Genomic DNA, 13,959 nt, shown 5'->3' with positions numbered 1-13,959 from the left:
CCTTGGTAACTCTTTCCCTCTGATTCTCTTTTAAGTGGCAGTCACTTTGCACAGAGGGCCTGTTTCTGAAATGTTATGTTAAAAAAAAACTGACTTTTCCCCCAAAGGTTGGACTCTAATTCCAATACTGCCATTTGCTATCCCCTTGACTGAGCAAGGTTGCTTCCTTTCTCTGCACCTCAGTTCTTATCTGTAAAAGGGGTGTGATAATAAGTACCTCCTCATATTGTTTTTTTTAATATTTATTTATTTATTTGGCTGCATTGGGTCTTAGTTGTGGCACACGGGATATTCGTTGTGGCATGCAGGCTCTTCGTTGCAGCATGCAGGCTTCTCTAGTTGCAGCGAGTGGGATTCTCTCTAGTTGTGGTACACAGTCTCCAGACTGCCCAGGCTCAGTAGTTGCGGCTCATGGGCTTCGTTGCCCTGTGGCATGTGGGGATCTTAGTTCTCCAACCAGGGATTGGACCTGCGTCCCCTGCGTTGGAAGGTGGATTCTTAACCACTGGACCACCAGGGAAGTCCCCTAATAATTGTTTTGAGAATCAAGCCTTGACATGTAAAGGCAGGCCCCTTTAGGACAGTTTCCCTGTGCAGTGTCATGCCCTTCCTCTCTCTGTGGAGAGAAGAAGTAGCAGCAGTGGTAAGCTTGCTCTTGTATTTGTGTTGTGGGTGTGGAACAAACACTGCACAGCACACATCGTCCTTTTGCTGAGCACATGGTGCCTGGAAAAACTGCATTTCTCTTGAGCATTGGTGTATTTTTATCTAAAAGGTCTGGGAATTATCTGAAGTGATCCTTTATTCTTTTGCTTTGTCCTCTGTGAAGCGTTAGAGCCTAGTGTCCTGTCCACCTTTAGGAAGTGTGCCAGGACTTATAGTCTCTAAGCTGAGTTTTCCTACTTTATTTTCCACTCACTCTGACTTCTGTGTTTTCCACCTTATTTCTATAGAAGGCTTTGAATCCTTTTGTAATGAAGTAGGATATAAATAAATTCACAAATGAACCCAGAAAAATATGAAGTGGCTTAGACAAAGAGCTAAACATGTCAGTTTTTATTTTCTTTTTTGGGGGGGAGGGTTAAGTTTTCCTTTTAGTGTGAACCAAAAGGTTTTTTTTTCCAGTTGTGGTAAAATGTACATAACATAAAATTGACCATTTTTAGTTGTGCAATTCAGTGGTGTTAAGTATATTTATAGTGTTGTGCACCCATCACTGCCATCTGTCTCTAGAACTTTTTCATCTTCCCAAATTGACACTTTGTACCCATGAAACAATAATTCCTCATCTTCCTCCACCACCCCAGCTCCTGGCAACTACCAGGGTACCTCATATAAGTGGAGTCATACAATATTTGTCCATTTGTGACAAGCCCAGTGGTTCTTAACTTAGTTTCCCCTATAAGGAGTTAGCCTAAGAAAAGGTAAAAATTAAAATTAAGTAGATATTATGAACCATACCTCTAAATTTTGGTTTTGGGGCTATACTTTACTCTCATTATACTTTGCTTACCTTCTTACCTTGTCAGTAGTTGCTGTTCTCTCTTTGGATCCCTGTTTTGGAGATTCATTCCAGAATTGTTTCTCCCAGTCTTCTGAGTTTGCAGTACAGTATTATATTATATCCAGTAATAATTGGTAGTGGTATCACCAGGTTTTTAGGAAAGTTGAAGCTTTTTAGTCATGTATGCTAATTAAATATTATAAGGATAACTTGGAAGGTTCCAGAATGTCTTCATAGTACCTGAGACAGATTGAAATCTGTAAAAATTTTAGTTACCTTGAAGGTGATTCATAGGAGACAGTCAGTAGAGTATCATGACTTTGGAATAAGGCATTGTGCCTATTAATGCATTTATTCCTCAAATTCTGTAAATTTTAAAATTCTAAATATGTCTGAAATTTATCCCTTGCTGTCCATCTGTTTTGTCATTGCAAATACAGGACTTTTTCTCTAACTGGTTTTCCTGGCTTTTATCTCTTCCAAATCAGTCCATGCTTTGCTTCCCTTCCAGAATGAACTTTCTAAAGTGTAAGTTTGATCTGTCATTCTCTTATTCATAATTCTGCATTTTCCCCATTGCCTACAGGATAAAGGCCAACTACCTTAGTATAAAAGATCTTGCTTCTCTTTTATTCTCATTACCAAGATATTCCCAGTTAAAACTACCTGCAGTTCCTGGAAAACACTAGTTTCTCATAGCTCCGATTTCTATTCAGATGTCATTACCTCTGGAAAGCATTCCTAGACCTACCTGAGTAGGGCTAGCACCTTTCTCCTCTGTGGTCCCGTAGCACATCCTACCAATGCTGAGAAATCTGGATTGAAAGTTGTGTCATTATTTTGTATATTACTAAGAAAAAAGAAAATGCTGATAAGTAAATGATGACACATTTCTTTCTTATCACTTAACTTTTTATTTTATATAAACTGAAAGAATTCTTTTAGTCCCATTTAGGCATAGAAATAACCAACCATTGTGAGGCACCATTGAGTTCATGGACATTAAATCTCAAATTCAGAAATGTTAATATGTGAATAAATGTGCAGAACTGATGAAATAAATATAGTATATCTTTTAGCTGAGTGTGATTATTTGTTTATTATTAGCCTCTACTACATTCTTACAAGGTTTTCAGGTGTCAGGAAATGTGACTTTGTTTATCTTAAATTCTTAAAGCCTTTACATTTTGAAAGCACATAACTGGTGTTCAATGATTGTTGCAAAGTGCCTTTACATTCTTATGAAGTTGTTTTGACATTGGATATTTTATATATTATGCATGATTTCTATAAAGAAAAACATCTTTACATCTACAGGCTGCCAAAACTCTGTTCCATCTAGCCTGAGAAAATCACACAATTAGTCCTTTTGCTAACAGCCTAAGTTTACTGTAGAATAGGACTTAGAATCATAGAATAGTATAGTTGGGAAGAATCTTATAGATCACCTAATCCAGCCTATACAGTTTTTTTTTCTTTTTTTTGAATTTTTGAATTTTATTTTATTTATTTTTTATACAGCAGGTTCTTATTAGTTATCTATTTTATACATATTAGTGTATATATCTCAGTCCCAATCTCCCAATTCATCACACCACCACCACCCCGCCCCCGCCACTCTCCCTCCTTGGTGTCCATACATTTGTGCTCTATGTCTGTGTCTCTGTTTCTGCCCTGCATACCGGTTCATCTGTACCCTTTTTCTAGGTTCCACATATATGCGTTAATATATGATATTTGTTTTTCTCTTTCTGACTTAACTTCACTCTGCAGCCTATATAGTTTTTATACATTAAAAAAACTTATCTTACCACTTTTATTTATCAAATGAGTGTACAACTGCTAACCAGACCTTCTGATAAGTGAATATGGACAAATGAGACGTAATTACAGCCCAAAGCAGAGAAGTTTGACATTAAATTTTTTTAAATTTACGTCAAGTGAAATGGACGTTTCGTGTATATATCTTTACACATGCATAGATGCAAACATAGATACATTTGCATGTATATACACATATGTATTTAATATTGACATATACTTATCTATAACGTGTATAGATTTATGTAGCCATCACCACAATCATAATTGTGATACATTTGACAAAGTGAGGAAACTAAGGTTATGTGGCTTTGAAATCCAGGTCTCTTTATCCTTAGCTCAGTATTTTCTGTGTTATTCCACATCCGCTTCCTTCCCCATAAATATTCTCTGGGCCATTCAAGCTGCCTTGTTCATCATTCCTTTTCATTCCATGTACCTATCTTTCATTCCATGCACCTTTGTTTAGGACAAACCTTCTGCCTAAAATACCCTCTACTCACAGAAAAAAGTACAAAGACTTGTCTAAGTCCTACCCTTTCTTTAAGAAATCAGGTTCTGTTTTTATGAAGCTTTCTGATTACCCTTGATAATCATTCCCTTTTCCAAACTCTTATAACATATACTGTACTTGAGCTTGCATTATAATTTATCTTTTTATATATGTATAGTCTCTTCCCTGTGTACTACAAATGGAAATTTGATCTTTTACCTCTTAATCCTTCTGTTTCATTTTTATTTAGTAAAAATTTGTACAAATGAAGATTTCCTTTTCTTTTGAAAATCTTCCAGGTATTTCCGTTGGTCCTCTAACTGTGGCAATGTGCTCTCTTCTTTCTACTCTTGTGTAGTTTTAGAGGCTCTATTGGATGGCTCTTTTTTTTAACTTAACCATGGTTGCAATGCTTAAAAAAATCACCAGCTGAAAAGTAGAATCTTTGCTGGCCATCAGTCATTTTGTGCCATCTGTGTCTGAACACTCTTCCTGTGTTTTGGGAACTCCCTGTCTTTTACTTCTGCCTCCTTGCCTTCCACTATAAAATTTGAAAATATCAGATCCTAATTTTCGCATCCTCCTTTGCAGCTGGGACTCCACATTTGAGTTAGGAGCTAAAGGCTGAAAGAAGAAAGGATATACAGAATTTGTTCCAGTGGTGGCAGGTGGCAGTAGTGACATCCGTTTTCCAAGGGTGGCATTTAGTAGTGGTGGAGGCAGAATTACAAGCTGCCGTGTCCTGTGTTTACTTGCAATGGTGATGTTGCCTTCACCAGGAAGCTTTTGTGACATGATTTTGACTGTGGGTCTGGAGGCCTGGTTTTCCACCCTTCCCAGTAGCCACTCAGTGCATCTCTTCTCTGCTTAAAATCAGCTGGAATTGACTTCTTGTGTGAACAAGAATTTTGCCTGGTATGGTATCAGAGAGCCTGGACTTAGAGCCCTGCAATAGGTACTTGTCTTGGCTTTGTCCCAAGCTATCTGACCTTGCGTGAATACTCAGTACTTAAATACTCAGATTCTTCATTTCTAAAATAATGGTGTTGGGCTTCCCTGGTGGCGCAGTGGTTAAGAATATGCCTGCCAATGCAGGGGACACAGGTTCGAGCCCTGGTCCGAGAAGATCCCACATGCCGCGGAGCAACTAAGCCCGTGTGCTACAACTACTGAGCCTGCGCTCTAGAGCCTGTGAGCCACAACTGCTGAGCCCACACACCACAACTACTGAAGCCCGCACGCCTAGAGCCTGTGGTCCGCAACAAGAGAAGCCACCGCAGTGAGAAACCCTCACACCACAACAAAGAGTAGCCCCCACTCGCCACAACTAGAGAAAGCCCACGCACAGCAATGAAGACCCAACACAGCCAAAAAAATAAATAAATAAAAATAAATAAATTTAGGGCTTTCCTGGTGGCGCAGTGGTTGAGAGTCCGCCTGCCGATGCAGGGGACACGGGTTCATGCACTGGTCTGGGAAGATCCCACATGCCTCAGGGCGGCTGGGCCTGTGAGCCATGGCCGCTGAGCCTGCACGTCTGGAGCCTATGCTCCGCAACGGGAGAGGCCACAACAGTGAGAGGCCCGTGTACCGCAAAAAAAAAAAAAATAATAATAATAATAATTAAATAAATAAATAACTTAAATAAATAAATAAAATAAGGGTGTTTTCAAGGTCTTTTCAGCTCCAAAATTCTGTTATTTTTGCTTCTGCTAATTGGCCAGTGGGATGCTAATGTATGATCATCACTGGCTGCCAAATCCATCAGTGGGTACCACCAAAATTCTGCTCACAGTTATTTCAGTATGGCATTGTTCTTTTCCTGTTCTAGCAATTCCTGGGCTCTTGTGCCTGCGTGTAACCCTATTGGTTAGCAAGCGTTTACTGGTACTGTGTACTGCTTGCATCTTGATAGGTATAAAAACGTTCTTTGTTCGCTGTTTAGTGATCTGATTGAAGGGAAAAATGCTTTAGGCACCAATAGGTTTCGAGGTTTCTGTGGTAATGTTGATTCGGATGAGAGCTCCTTAGTGGCAAGTGGGGATTTGAAGTCATAAATTGTAAAAATTACATTTTAATGCAGTACTGTTGGCTGAGAGATTCACAGTTTAAAGAGACCAACCTTTCAATAGTTTTTTTTTTTTTCACATAGGCACAGTGGAACAACTAATGTGAAACAGTTTTTCAGGAAAGCTAACAACAAAAGTGTTACAAGTGCTACCTCATTGTAAGGTTATAGTCATTAGCTCTGCAACAGTCTTTTAAAAAAAAAATAAAAGAAGAGGAGGAAGAAGGAGCTTAGAGGTCATCCACTTTGAAACCTAGCTTCAAATGTAAAGAATCTCCCTGGGGCTTCCTGACCCCTAATCTGTGTCCTTTCCACAACATGAAAATAAAATGAGATAAACATTAATTTTGTCTTTCATCTTACCTTAGTAAACTCAGACGATTTCTTTTTTCTTCTTGATATGCACAGAAACCAAAAATTTCATGTGATTTGCTTTATTGTAATACTTGCTCTGTTGCAGTGGTCTGGAAGCAGACCCACAGCATCTCTGAGGTCTGCCTGTATATAGTAGGGGTGGGACTTGAGTGATGTGCCTGTGATATTTTGAGAGGGCAGGAGGTCAGATAAGGGAGAACCATTCAGGGAAAGTGGTGGGTCCTGATCAAAGAAAGACCAGAAGAGAGGACTAGTGTGGCGTATGCATGTGAAAGTGATGTAAGGAAATTACTGGAAAGACATTGGTGTTACCCAGTCGTATGAATGAGTGGACAGTAAGGGTGGTGCTAGATCGGAAGGCTGAAGAGTTTATACCTGAAACAGGCCATAAAAAGGTACGATAAACATTTGTTTCTAGAGCGTATTGGAAAAGATTGTTTTGTGTATAAGCCTACATTCTCTTATTTTCTTTTGTTTTTCTTCAGACTCCCTCGAGCCCACTTATCAACAGCTTCAGAAAATGAAACTGGACAAGAGTCCCTTTGTGGTTGTGTCTGTGGTTGGGCAAGAACTCCTGACAGCTGGCCATCATGGGGCCTCTGTGGTTGTCTTAGAAGCCGCTCTGAAGATTGGCACCTGCAGCCTCAAACTGAGAGGTTCCGTTTTCTCTGCGCTGAGCAGTGCTTACTGGTCTCTCGGAAACACAGAGAAGAGCACTGGATACATGCAGCAGGACTTGGATGTAGCCAAGACCTTAGGTAGAGTTATGCTTTTCTCCTTTATTTCAGTACAGAAAGGAAATGAAGAAAGCTGATTAACCTGACGTGAATGGGAGTAATATGTGCAATGAAAAGTGATTGTACCTCGGGAACATTCTCTGTTTTAGAGTACTTAGGTCTTTAGGGCTTTTCATTTAACAAGGTATCAAGCTCCCAAAAGGCCAAAAGATATGGATTAACATATTCATTGCCTCCTCAGAGATATGGGCTCACAGATTTAATATCTCAAATGATAGATTTGTGGGTGAATCTTTCACCTTAATTTTCATTTTTGCCTACATTAGAATGCACCATCATTTTGTTGGACAAAATAGTGCAGTGCAGTGGTTAAGACTGTGGACTATGGAGCCAGACTGCTGAGTTTAGAATCCTGGCGCTGCCACTTAACTAGCTGTGTGACCTTCGGCAAGTTGCCTAATCTCTGTGCTGCTGTTTCCTCATTTAAAAAAAAATGTGGTTTATGATAATCATCACAGTGATTATTCAAGGACTTGCAGGATTGCAGTAAGAGAAGAGATATGGTGAGTCTACCATCAGCATACTTGTAAAGAAGCAACATATTATGGTAGGTGTGGAGTAAAGTGACTGAACCAACAAGCTGATAGTTGTTCAGAAACAAAGCAATGACCTCTCATTTCCAGAACACTTATGTCCCTGACTGCAGTTGTATGTTATAACATCAATAACAGTTGTCCAGAGATTTAACTTCTAGGACCATAACTTCCTACATAGAGTCTTTTAGAAGAAGAGAAGAAGGCAAGTGAAATCTTAGCTAGTAAATCTGTGGCTCTTGAATTAGGATGGCCATTATATATTATAAATAATGCTGTAACTTAGATAAATTTTACCTTTTTTTTTCTTTTTAAACCCAATTCAGGTGACCAGACAGGAGAATGCCGAGCTCATGGGAATCTGGGCTCTGCATTCTTCTCCAAAGGAAATTACCGGGAGGCTCTCACTAACCACAGGCATCAGTTGGTGCTTGCCATGAAACTCAAGGATCGAGAGGTAGGAAGTTTACCTGCAGACCAAAACCAGTTTTTTTGAAACATGGGGTCTTTTTTTGCTGCTCAAAATGTTTTAGGTATCTTAAAATATTACTTTCAGGAGTTGATAATCATTGCTTCTAACTTTCATCAACAATGAGGTGTTGAACATCTATCACATACAGGACTTGGGGATATAGAGGTAAATGAGACATGGTCTCTGACCTCAGGATCTAACAGCTTGGTCAGATACATTGTTCTTATTCTCTTCAAATGTGCTATGGATATATGTAAAATTAGCAAAAAGCTATATCATTATGATATATTCATTAAATTAAAGAAGCACACATTATGCTTTATCTGAGATGGAGTATTATTGCTATGAATCCTTCACATTGTTTCTTTGGTGGATTTTTAACTCTGGTGGTAGAAGCATGTTAAGTCTCACTGAGAGACCTGAATCGTAATGATAGAGAAATATCATCCTTGTCTTTTCTAGATAAATGAAATGAAATATTCTCAGAAACTTGATATCCAGTAGATGCAACATGATGGTGCCTGCAGAGTGGAAAGAGGGTGGGGTTTGGTAGGAGACAGACCCAGATTTGAATCCCTGCTTCAGTTCTTCCTGGCTCGGGGATCTTGGGGAAGTTATTATTTAACTTCTCTTTGCCTCTTATTTCTTATTTAGAAAATGACGATTCTGTTTATTCCATACACAGTTGTGATAGGATTATAAATAATACATGTAAAGTACCTAGCATGGTACCTGGAATTCATAAATGGTAGTAGTAATATAATATTATAAATAAGAATGAAGTTAATAGCAGAGGCAACAATAAATTCATGAATTAATCTATGTGTTGGGAAATATATTTAGTTACATTTACATCTCAGAATGTCACTGTAGGACGTTATGGAGATTAACTATATTATTTAAATGACCCAGCATCTTCATGTCTCTATAACACAGTCAGGCACTAGAAAGGAATTGGGAAAGAAAAAAACCTTTACTTCAGTGGCATGCTGGAATCTCCCCTTGGGAGAACTGGACTCCTAGAAAGTCTCTCTCATCCATGGGTATCAGAAAAAAGCCTTTGAAAGCTCCAAGGGCAGTGAATTTTTGGCAATTTTATTCTCAGGAGAGTTGCCTAAACACTTTTCTCTTTACCTATTTACTCTTAGTTTACAAACATTTCTTATAAGCCAGATTATCTGATTTCTTGATGTTAAGAGAATAACAAAAGGGCTCAGATTTCTAGAGGCAGATATACTGATGGCATTAAGAAGTGAGAGCCAGGTTTAAGAACTAAAACAGCATCAATATCTAGATAGAGCCATTTAGTGTAGGGAAAGATAGCTATAAATATGTCAAGAGCTGAATTTATACCACATTTTCCTAAACTTTGAGGTGTATATATTAGCTCGATTACTGGATAAGCTAGAAAGACTTTTAATTAGGGACATAGGGTTGTGATAGGTATTAAAAAGGAGAACACTCAATTGCTGCCAAGATTCTGGAATTCCAGAGGAAACAGAGACTGATATAGACCTGAGGAAGCTTTGTGAAACAGGTAGAAATCAAGCTGGCCCCCAAGTGGGATGTAGAAATTGCCATATGGGGTTCTAAAACCTGGTCAGCAGATAAGTCATGTTTTGCTGAGTGATAAGATAATTTATTCCTTTAGCAAAGAACAGATATTTTCCACCATCCTATTATATATATTATATATATAGTCAAAGATTCTTGGTTTTTTTTAAAATTGAGTTTTGAACTTTATTTATTTATTTTTGCTGCGTTGGGTCTTCATTGCTGCACGCAGGCTTTCTCTAGCTGCGGCAAGTGGGGACTACTTTTCATTGCGGTGCTCGGGCTTCCCATTGCGGTGTCTTCTCTTGTTGTGCAGCATGGGCTGTAGGTGCACAGGCTTCAGAAGTTGTGGCACATGGGCTCAGTAGTTGTGGTGCACGGGCCCAGTTGCCCTGCGGCATGTGGGATCTTCCGGGTCCAGGGCTCGAACCCACGTCCCCTGCATTGGCAGGCGGATTCTTAACCACTGCGCCACCAGGGAAGTCCCCATGGTTTTTTTAAAAGGTGATATTTATTAGTTTTATCTAATTACGTAAGAAATACATGAAAATAACCAACTGTAAGCTTACCATCCTATTAATATTTTGGGTATAATCTTTTGATCATATATGCAGTTATAATTGTTCATATGTATTCACACAAGAACTGAAATCCTATTATATATTGTTTTAACTTGTTTTTTCATTAATATTTTCCACTTATTTTTTTTAACATCTTTATTGGAGTATAATTGCTTTACAGTGTTGTGTTAGTTTCTGCTGTATAAGAAAGTGAATCAGCTATATGCATATGTATATCCCCATATCCCCTCCCTCTTGCATCTCCCTCCCACCCTCCTTATCCCACCCTTCTAGGTGGTCGCAAAGCACCAAGCTGATCTCCATGTGCCACGCAGCTGCTTCCCACTAGCTATCTATTTTACATTTGGTAGTGTATGTATGTCAGTACTACTCTCTCACTTCGTCCCAGCTTACCCTCCCCCCTCCCCGTGTCCTCAAGTCCATTCTCTACGTCTATGTCTTTATTCCCGTCCTGCCCCTAGGTTCACCTTTTTATTTTTATTTTTTAGATTCCATATATATGTGTTAGCATATGGTATTTGTTTTTCTCTTTCTGATTTACTTCACTCTGTATGACAGACTCTAGGTCCATCCACCTCACTAAAAATAACTCAATTTCGTTTCTTTTTATGGCTGAGTAATATTCCATTTTATATATGTGCCACATCTTCTTTATCCATTCATCTGTTGGTGGACACTTAGGTTGCTTCCATGTCCTGGCTATTGTAAATAGTGCTGCAATGAACATTGTGGGACATGGCTCTTTTTGAATTATGGTTTTCTCAGGGCATGTGCCCAGTAGTGGGATTGCTGGGTTGTATGGTAGTTCTATTTTTAGTTTTTTAAGGAACCTCCATACTGTTCTCCATAGTGGCTGTATCAATTTACATTCCCACCAACAGTGCAAGAGGGTTCCCTTTTCTCCACACCCTCTCCAGCATTTATTGTTTGTAGACTTTTTGATGATAGCCATTCTGACCGGTGTGAGATGATATCTCATTGTAATTTTGATTTGCATTTCTCTAATGATTAATGATGTTGAGCATTCTTTCATGTGTTTGTTAGCAATCTGTATATCTTCTTTGGAGAAATGTCTATTTAGGTCTTCTGCCCATTTTTGGACTGGGTTGTTTTTTTGATATTCAGCTGTATGAGCTACTTGTATATTTTGGAGATTAATCCTTTGTCAGTTGCTTCATTTGCCAATATCTTCTCCCATTCTGAGGGTTGTCTTTTCGTCTTGTTTATGGTTTCCTTTGCTGTGCAAAAGCTTTTAAGTTTCGTTAGGTTGCATTTGTTTATTTTTGTTTTTATTTCCATTTCTCTAGGATGTGGGTCACAAAGGATCTTGCTGTGATTTATGTCATAGAGTGTTCTGCCTATGTTTTCCTCTAAGAGTTTTATAGTGTCTGGCCTTACATTTAGGTCTTTAATCCATTTTGAGTTTATTTTTGTGTATGGTGTTGGGGAGTGTTCTAATCTCATACTTTTAAATGTAGCTGTCCAGTTTTCCCAGCATCAATTATTGAAGAGGCTGTCTTTTCTCCATTGTATATTCTTACCTCCTTTATCAAGGATAAGGTAACTATGTGTGCATGGGTTTCTCTGTGGTCTTTCTATCCTGTTCTATTGACCTATATTTCTGTTTTTGTGCCAGTACCATACCATCTTGATTGTTGTAGCTTTGTAGGATAGTCTGAAGTCCAGGAGCCTGATTCCTCCAGCTCCGTTTTTCTTTCTCGAGATTGTTTTGGCTATTCGGGGTCTTTTGTGTTTCCATACAAATTGTGCAATTTTTTGTTCTAATTCTGTGAAAAATGCCATTGGTAGTTTGATAGGGATTGCATTGAATCTGTAGATTGCTTTGGGTAGTATAGTCATTTTCACAATGTTGATTCTTGCAACCCAAGAACATAGTATATCTCTCCATCTGTTTGTATCATCTTTAATTTCTTTCATCAGTGTCTTACAGTTTTCTGCATACAGATCTTTTGTCTCCTTAGGTAGGTTTATTCCTAGGTATTTTATTTATTTTGTTGCAATGGTAAATGGGAACGTTTCCTTAATTTCTCTTTCAGATTTTTCATCATTAGTGTATAGGAGTGCAAGAGATCTCTCTGCATTAATTTTGTATCTTGCTACTTTACCAAATTCATTAATTAGCTCTAGTAGTTTTCTGGTAGTATGTTTAGCATTCTGTACGTATAGTATCACGTCATCTGTAAACAGTGACAGTTTTACTCCTTTTCCGATTTGTATTCCTTTTATTTCTTTTTCTTCTCTGATTGCTGTGGCTAAAACTTCCAAAACTATGTTGAATAATAGTGGTGAGAGTGAGCAACCTTGTCTTTTTCCTGCTCTTAGAGGAAATGGTTTCAGTTTTTCACCATTGAGAATGATGTTGGCTGTGGGTTTGTCATAAATGGCCTTTATTATGCTGAGGTAGGTTCCCTCTATGCCTACTTTATGGAGAGTTTTTATCATAAATGGGTGTTGAATTTTGTCGAAAGCTTTTTCTGCATCTATTGAGATTATCTATGGTTTTTATCTTTCACTTTATTAATATGGTGTTTCATGTTGATTGGTTTGCGTATATTGAAGAATCCTTGCATTCCTGGGATAAACCCCACTTGATCATGGTGTATGATCCTTTTAATGTGCTGTTGGATTCTGTTTGCTAGTATTTTGTTGAGGATTTTTGCATCTATGTTCATCAGTGATATTGGCCTGTAGTTTTCTTTTTTGTGACATCTTTATCTTCTTTTGGTATCAGGGTGATGGTGGCCTCGTAGAATGAGTTTCCTCCCTCTGCTGTAGTTTGGAAGAGTTTGAGAAGGATAGGTGTTAGCTCTTCTCTAAATGTTTGATAGAATTCACCTGTGAAGCCATCTGGTCCTGGGCTTTTGTTTGTTGGAAGATTTTTAATCACAGTTTCAATTTCAGTGCTTGTGATTGGTCTGTTTATATTTTCTATTTCTTCCTGGTTCAGTGTTGGAAGGCTGTGCTTTTCTAAGAATTTGTCCATTTCTTCCAGGTTGTCCATTTTATTTATTTATTTATTTATTTATTATTTTTTGCTTTATAACAAATTTAATCAGTTATACATATACATATGTTCCCATATCCCCTCCCTTTTGCGTCTCCCTCCCACCCTCCCTATCCCACCCCTCCAGGCGGTCACAAAGCACCGAGCTGATCTCCCTGTGCTATGCAGCTGCTTCCCACTAGCTATCTACCTTACGTTTGGTAGTGTATATATGTCCATGCCGCTCTTTCACTTTGTCACAGCTTACCCTTCCCCCTCCCCATATCCTCAAGTCCATTCTCTAGTAGGTCTGTGTCTTTATTCCTGTCTTACCCCTATGTTCTTCATGACATTTTTTTTCTTAAATTCCATATATATGTGTCAGCATACAGTATTTGTCTTTCTCTTTCTGACTTACTTCACTCTGTATGACAGGCTCTAGGTCCATCCACCTCATTACAAATAGCTCAATTTCGTTTCTTTTTATGGCTGAGTAATATTCCATTGTATATATGTGCCACATCTTCTTTACGCATTCATCCGATGATGGACACTTAGGTTGTTTCCATCTCCGGGCTATTGTAAATAGGGCTGCTATGAACATTTTGGTACATGTCTCTTTTTGAATTATGGTTTTCTCAAGTTATATGCCCAGTAGTGGGATTGCTGGGTCATATGGTAGTTCTATTTGTAGTTTTTTAAGGAACCTCCATACCGTTCTCCATAGGGGCTGTACCAGTTCACATTCCCACCAGCA

At 38.5% G+C, this 13,959-nt stretch overlaps 2 protein-coding genes across 4 annotated transcripts in view; one reads left to right on the top strand and one right to left on the bottom strand.

Annotated features, from left to right (window-relative positions):
• LOC308626761 (uncharacterized protein) overlaps window positions 1-13,959 on the bottom strand; it is a 452,693-nt gene that overhangs the window by 107,656 nt on the left and 331,078 nt on the right. The window lies entirely within an intron of this gene.
• TTC28 (tetratricopeptide repeat domain 28) overlaps window positions 1-13,959 on the top strand; it is a 598,353-nt gene that overhangs the window by 303,577 nt on the left and 280,817 nt on the right. For all 3 annotated transcript variants that reach the window (XM_081252173.1, XM_081252172.1, XM_081252174.1), the window contains 2 exons: window positions 6,747-7,019; window positions 7,918-8,048. In XM_081252173.1, the coding sequence (XP_081108299.1) occupies window positions 6,747-7,019; window positions 7,918-8,048 (404 nt within the window). The remainder of the gene's footprint in view (window positions 1-6,746; window positions 7,020-7,917; window positions 8,049-13,959) is intronic.

Source organism: Mesoplodon bidens, assembly GCF_964165515.1.
Source record: "Mesoplodon bidens genome assembly, chromosome: 13".
Lineage (NCBI taxonomy): Eukaryota > Metazoa > Chordata > Mammalia > Artiodactyla > Ziphiidae > Mesoplodon > Mesoplodon bidens.
This window is presented reverse-complemented; position numbering and strand designations above follow the sequence as displayed.